General features: G+C 35.5%; 1 protein-coding gene across 1 annotated transcript; it reads left to right on the top strand.

Moving 5' to 3' along the window:
- Positions 1-1377: 1377 nt before the first annotated feature.
- Positions 1378-5993, top strand: LOC131027391 (uncharacterized). Its single transcript, XM_057957430.2, has 5 exons — positions 1378-1591; positions 1699-1794; positions 3681-4320; positions 4964-5086; positions 5193-5993. The coding sequence occupies exons 3-5, from the start codon at positions 3730-3732 to the stop codon at positions 5676-5678; spliced, it is 1200 nt and encodes a 399-aa protein (XP_057813413.1). The 5' UTR covers positions 1378-1591; positions 1699-1794; positions 3681-3729; the 3' UTR covers positions 5679-5993.
- The last annotated feature ends 229 nt before the right edge of the window (positions 5994-6222 follow it).

Here is a 6222-nt window from a genome sequence, read left to right on the forward strand (position 1 = left end):
ACAAACAAATTTAACAAACACTAATTATCATAGAAAACCAAACTGAACCTTAAAATTATTAACATTAATTTTACATTTACAAAATAAATAATCTATAAATGAAATCCATTTTTTTTAAATATTCAAAGTTAAAATCAATAAAAAGCTTATTTTTAAAACATAACCATAGTCAAACTCTTAAATAGACTAATTCAATGACTTGTGAATAATGATTGAAAACAATAAGCAACGATGCAATACCCAATTGTTGCTAAATGCATAGATGTTAATGAGGTATAAATACATAGATGTAATATCTATTTCACTAGATGATGCTTTAAAAATTTTAGATCTTAAATGTTTAAAAAGAATTAGGGCTTATCCTTCTACGACAAATTAAAAAATAATTTGATATATTTTACTTTCAAGTCAATAAATAAAATATCTCCACATCTCATCTTAGCAATTCCCACTAGACCTTGTCTTGTGCTTATTTTTGATGTCAAGTGCCAATGGAGTGAGATGAGGTGAGATTAGTTCCCTAAGGATGGGTGCAACAACCCAACCAATAAAAGTTGAACCTTGGACATACATCAAAAGAACCCAAAGCCTTAATATAACCTTACCAACTGCTCAAACATGAGAAATTACCTCTTAAATATATCTATTTAAAATAAATAGAATTAAGGCATATCCCCACATCTCATCCTAGCAATTGTCACTAGATCTTGTCTTGTGGTTATTTTTGATGTCAAGTTGGAGTGCCAATGGGGTGAGATGGGGTGACACTAGTCCCCTAGGATGGGTGCAACAACCCAGCCAATAAAAGTTGAACCTTGGACATACATCAGAAGAACCCAAAGCCTTAATATAACCTTACCAACTACTCAAACTAGAGAAATTACCTCTTAAATATATCTATATAAAATAAATAGATTCAAGGCATATCCCCACATCTCATCCTAGCAATTGTCACTAGACCTTGTCTTGTGCTTATTTTTGATGTCAAGTTGGAGTGCGAATGGGGTGAGATAGGGTGACACTAGTCCCCTAGGATGGTGCAATAACCCAACCAACAAGAGTTGAACCTTGGACATACATCAAAAGAACCCAAAGCCTTAATATAACCTTACCAACTACTCAAACTAGAAAAATTACCTTTTAAATATATCTATTTAAAATAAATAGATTTAATTAGTATAAATGTTTTAAATATATCTATGTAAAACAAGCAGATTGAATTAGTATAAATGTCTTAAATAACTATTTAAGACAAACAGATCTAACTAACACTAATTGTCATAGAAAGAGAAAAAGGATAAAGTTAGCCCGAAACAAAAGGGGAAAAAGAGCGCGGTAAGCAATTTAACTAAAAGCAGCTCATATAATTATCATCAGTCGGCAGAAAAAGATATTTCGACAAGAAATACTGCAATTGTGCTAATTAACTAGGGTTGGTCATGGGTTACACGGGGGTTTCCCTCTACTCACGAAAAATGAGATTAGATATATAGTTCTATAATTTTACACTTGGCCTCTTGCTCTTCATTTGTTGGTCATTTCTTCTCCAGGTGCGAAGAAGAGGAACCCGCTGAATCCGCACATTTCAAAGGTTTGCAAAGAAGCTCAATTTTTACTTTGCGCGGGCTATATTTATATGTTTTTCTGTTACTTTTTCCGCCCGGTTGTTTTTTCATTTTTTTAAGTGTGGATCTGCAGTTGGAGGTCCAGATTCGAACCTACGACGTCTCTGTTAGAAGGTTTCTGTTGGGTTTTTCCTACGTCAAGTGTTAGAGAGGGGCTGCGGAAATAAAGGTAGAACACAAGAAACCTGGCATGCCTTCTGATCTTTCTTTTTTCTTTTACCCGCTAATGAAGTTTTAGAGCTTACACATGGGGTGTTATAAATTTAAAGAGCTGTGCACCGTAAGAAACCCTTTATTGGTTCTTTTGCAGGTAAAATAATTTCAGGTCAATCAATTTAAGGAATTGCCGTGAACTATGCTATTGCATGTAAATGTGGCTGTGGTATTTTTTTCCAGTTTGTAGATTAGGAAGTCAAGATATCGTAAAAGTTTTTTGGGATGTTTTGGCTAATGTGGATTGTGTTTCTATGACTTTTACTGTGCTGGATGCTTAAAAGAAGCCAGAACTGGCCGAAACTGTAATGTTCATTTCTCCATAGCAAGTGTCAGCAGCTAGATTGTCAGCTTGATTCAGTAGATATTTTTACCCATTTTTAACTATTTTGTTTATGTTCAGTGCTATTTAAGTTATACATTTTCTGCCGATATATTTACAAGACTCGGGTAGGTCAGACACTGGCGAACCCTAGTATGAATCTTTGCCCTAGTTGATTTTCCATGGAGGTTTTTTGTGCTACTCTTTTTAGGAACATGTGTTTGGTCTTGTCTGTTTTTTTTCTTTCGCTATTTACATTTAAATTTGCGTAGGTCAGATCTGAGCAAGAGAGTAAATCTGGTGAGTGTTACAAATTTTAACCCGTTTTGTCTCATGATGTTGGGATGTAGATAGTGATTGAGTAAGCCTCAGCAAACTTTGGCAACAAAATTTAGCTTCTGCTGTCTGCTAAATGGTACAATGCAATATTTTTCACACGGTTCAAGGGATCTTTGCCAGATATTATACCATGTATTTGGATGTCACCGCAAAATATTTTCAATTACGATGTGTTATACTTCTTTGAGACCCTGTTTCAGGGAAATTATGCAGTGCTGGATGTTATGAAGATATCTTAACTCTTTGGAATGGGGTTAGCCATAGTTCAAGCAAGCGGGTATTGCTGGTTACTTACCCTTTTGGTGTACATGCCTGCTTGCTTATTTAAACAAGTTAATTAGGGTAAACAAGTCAAACAGTTTGTAAAGCGCTACACACAGTAAACGATTCAAATTAGAGCTAAAGCATTACATGTCAATCACATGACCGGGATTTTATGCTTTGGATTGTGAGGTGGGTATAGCCATAAGTTTGTGTTTAATTGCTAGCATTATCTATGATATGTGAAATTGATTGCCTATACATGCAAACTTCTATTTGATTGTTAGTATTATCTTCATACACAGAATTTGTCATCATTTTTGCATGTATCAAATGGATTTACGTTGAACATAGAATTGATTTATATTTTGGGCTTGTTTCACGTCGAAGCTTGTTTGCTGTCTGTCTATGTCAAGGTTAAGATATGCTCCATGCATGAAATTAATTTTTATTTTGGGCCTGTGATTGTGGTTTTGTGTTAAGATATGCTATATGGGTTTTGATTTCTTGCCTCGGTTTTGAGTTGACATTGTTTCCCATTTTGTCAGTATAATGCATTAAAATGTTGGGGTTTGCTTCATTTGAAATTGATTTTCATTTTTGCTTATGAGCTTGCATTTTGTTGTTAATAACTTCTTTTGGTGGATTTGTAAGCATTAGCAATTAACTCGTAAGCCCAACAGTGGTGCCAGAGTTCTTGTGCAATGGTCTACAGGTTTCTATGTGTAATTGATGTTATCAGGTTTTGATGTATAATTGACTTGTAAGCATTAACAGTTAAACTTGTTAATTAGTTTTCTAAGCCAAACACTGGTGCTAAATGTTCTTGTGCAGTGGTCTACAGGTTTATATGTTGACTACTTTCAAAAATGGATGTTAATGGTATACTGAAATGTTACGTCTTATTTTTTTTTATACAGTCACGTTGTGTGCATTTCTGTACCCATTTCTGGACATTGGTTACAAATCATGGGGAAGAATAAGGGAAAATTGGCGGCCAAGGAGAATGCAACTTCTTCTGAAGTGAACAAGAAAGTACATGGCTCTGACAACGTCAAGGGCAACACAGAGCCTGGTGCCAATGAAGTTTCTGAGAAAACTGACGAGCCTATGGCTGAAATTGAAGCTGCTAATTTGAAGACTGAAGAGGAGAATACCAAGGATGAAAATGAAAAGATCAAAAAGAAAGTGAAATCGAAGAAGAAGAAATCTAAGAAGAACAAGAGTGAAAAACAAGGTGAGAAGAAACCTGAAATTTCTGCTGGAGCCAAGAATCAAGATAAGAAGAAACCTGAAGCTTCTACTGGAGCGAAGAATGATATTGCAGGATTAATATTCATGTGCAACTCGAAAACCAAAGAGGACTGTTTCCGCTACCATGTTTTTGGCTTGCCTAAAAGTCAGAAGGATATTGTTGAGAGGGTGACCAGAGGAATGAAACTCTTTTTGTATGACTTTGAACTGCGGCTAATGTATGGCATTTACAGAGCTAAACGACGTGGTGGTCTTGATCTCCAGCCCGATGCTTTTAAGTCTTCCAATAGGCCATTTCCAGCCCAGGTATGTTCTTATTTTGATTCAATATTTAGAAGATTTCAATCTTTATGAACTTTGATTCTGTTAGATACCCTTAATATTTGGAATTTTCTTGCTACCTGTTCCTTTGAAGATTTAAGCTCTTAGTCTTTTGCATAGCTGGATAATTTGCAAATGTTTATATTTTTTCTGGCACTAGATATCATTGATAGTATGAATCCTGTTGACTTATTTGATTTTCAAGTTCTGACACACGAACATAAAATTGTAAACATTTCAAAGGTACAGGTTTTTAGCTTTTATTTATTTGGGTGATGGGTCTCAATTGGTCTTTTTGGCTTTTAATTCTTCAACGTACACCGCTTTGATAAGATCTGTTATTGTTTGTAATATTTGTTGTTGCTCTGCCATCTACTGGTTACATGTGCTCCTGTGATGCTGATTTGTACAGTTTGAAATGCTTTTTATCATTTCTGGGGTTTGCTACTGTGGGCATATTTTCCATGCAAGAAAGCTTCTAATGCCATTCTACTAGAGCGTTTCAGATTTAGGGTTCAAAGTTGGGTTGCATGGGAATCTAAAGAGATTTGAGAAAGAATGTTTTAATGATTGTTTTTGCGTAAAAATCTCTATGAACTATTGTAATGGTTTTTGAGATGTGCCACAGGTACTTTTTCAAATTGATAGAGATTGTGTGCCACTGCCAGAGGACAAATTTAAGGTTGCCATCAAAGATAACTACTACGGAAAATCAAAAAGGAAGTTTAAATTTGAGCTGAATAAACAGCAGGTAACTTTGAATTATTCAAGTCAATATATTTCATATTTCAGAGCCTTTAAAATGATTTTTGTTTGCTTTTGAATCATATTTATGTCTCTTTGTTTAACCTATCCAGGTGAGCAAATTGTGTCATCTTTTTCGACCTATTCCAAGAGATGGTCGCCTGGGTATGGATAGTTCTTCTAGGGCAGAGAGGAGGCATGTGCCTTATGCCGAAAATGTTCCTGTCCCTCGCCTATCAATCCCTGTAGATGAAATGCCTCGTCGTTACGCCCAATTTTCAGAAGATCCTTATTCTTTTAATTCATACCCTCGTAGAAGTCCATTTGGTGGGAGACCTGGGCCAATAACTTCACCTCAACCACTGTTATGGGGAAATGGGATTTCTGATTTGAATTACCGTGGCATTGATTCTCAGCGGGAGCTCCTTCGTGATCAAATTCGAAGAGAGCGCCCTGTTTTGGATGATACATACCTTGATATGAGGCAGGATCTCCGAAGGGAAGCTGACTACATGGATCCATATTTGCGAAGGGATTCATTGCGAAGTGCAGACACTTACCCTTCCTTTGGAGGGGTGACTTCAGCGTATCGTTTCTAATTGAAATAGAGAAACTTTCCGGTTTAGAATTTTTTTTTTCTGTTTGAATGATCAAAGTTTACCCTATGATTTTAGATTGTGTGCCCCTGCCAGAGGACAAATTTTAAAGCTTGGTGATTTTAGATGCTGAATAGAGATTCTAATCAATATTTTACACACTGACTTTGGGTTTTAGTCTCCATAAATTTTACATTCAAGTTTCTCGGAGGTGTTGTTTCCGTGACATTGTTTGAGCACTGATTGTATCGTTTTAACGCTGATCATGATGCTAATTCGAGTTTACAATATTAATATTTCTGCTGGTATTTTCTGGTTCGGAGCTCTTACTCCTGCACCGCTAAATCGTTGTTATTCTGTGAGCTGATTACCCATGAAAATAATGTTGATCACTTTGCTGCAAAGTCCTTTTCTATTTAGCATTTTTGAATGTATTATTTGATGGTAATTATGTTATGTGCATTGCTCTTGTAAGATTGAAATTTGTGTGTATAATAAATATATCGTTAGTTAGATTAATCCGTTTTCCTATTTTAGGGAAATTCTA

This window comes from Cryptomeria japonica, chromosome 1 (genome assembly GCF_030272615.1).
Source record: "Cryptomeria japonica chromosome 1, Sugi_1.0, whole genome shotgun sequence".
NCBI lineage: Eukaryota > Viridiplantae > Streptophyta > Pinopsida > Cupressales > Cupressaceae > Cryptomeria > Cryptomeria japonica.

Excerpts from the sequence above, each read along its gene's own strand:
- LOC131027391 (XM_057957430.2), top strand. The coding sequence starts at position 3,730 with ATGGGGAAGAATAAGGGAAAATTGGCGGCCAAGGAGAATGCAACTTCT. Across the intron at positions 4,321-4,963 it reads ATAGGCCATTTCCAGCCCAG|GTACTTTTTCAAATTGATAG; the intron begins GTATGTTCTTAT and ends GATGTGCCACAG. Across the intron at positions 5,087-5,192 it reads TTGAGCTGAATAAACAGCAG|GTGAGCAAATTGTGTCATCT; the intron begins GTAACTTTGAAT and ends TAACCTATCCAG.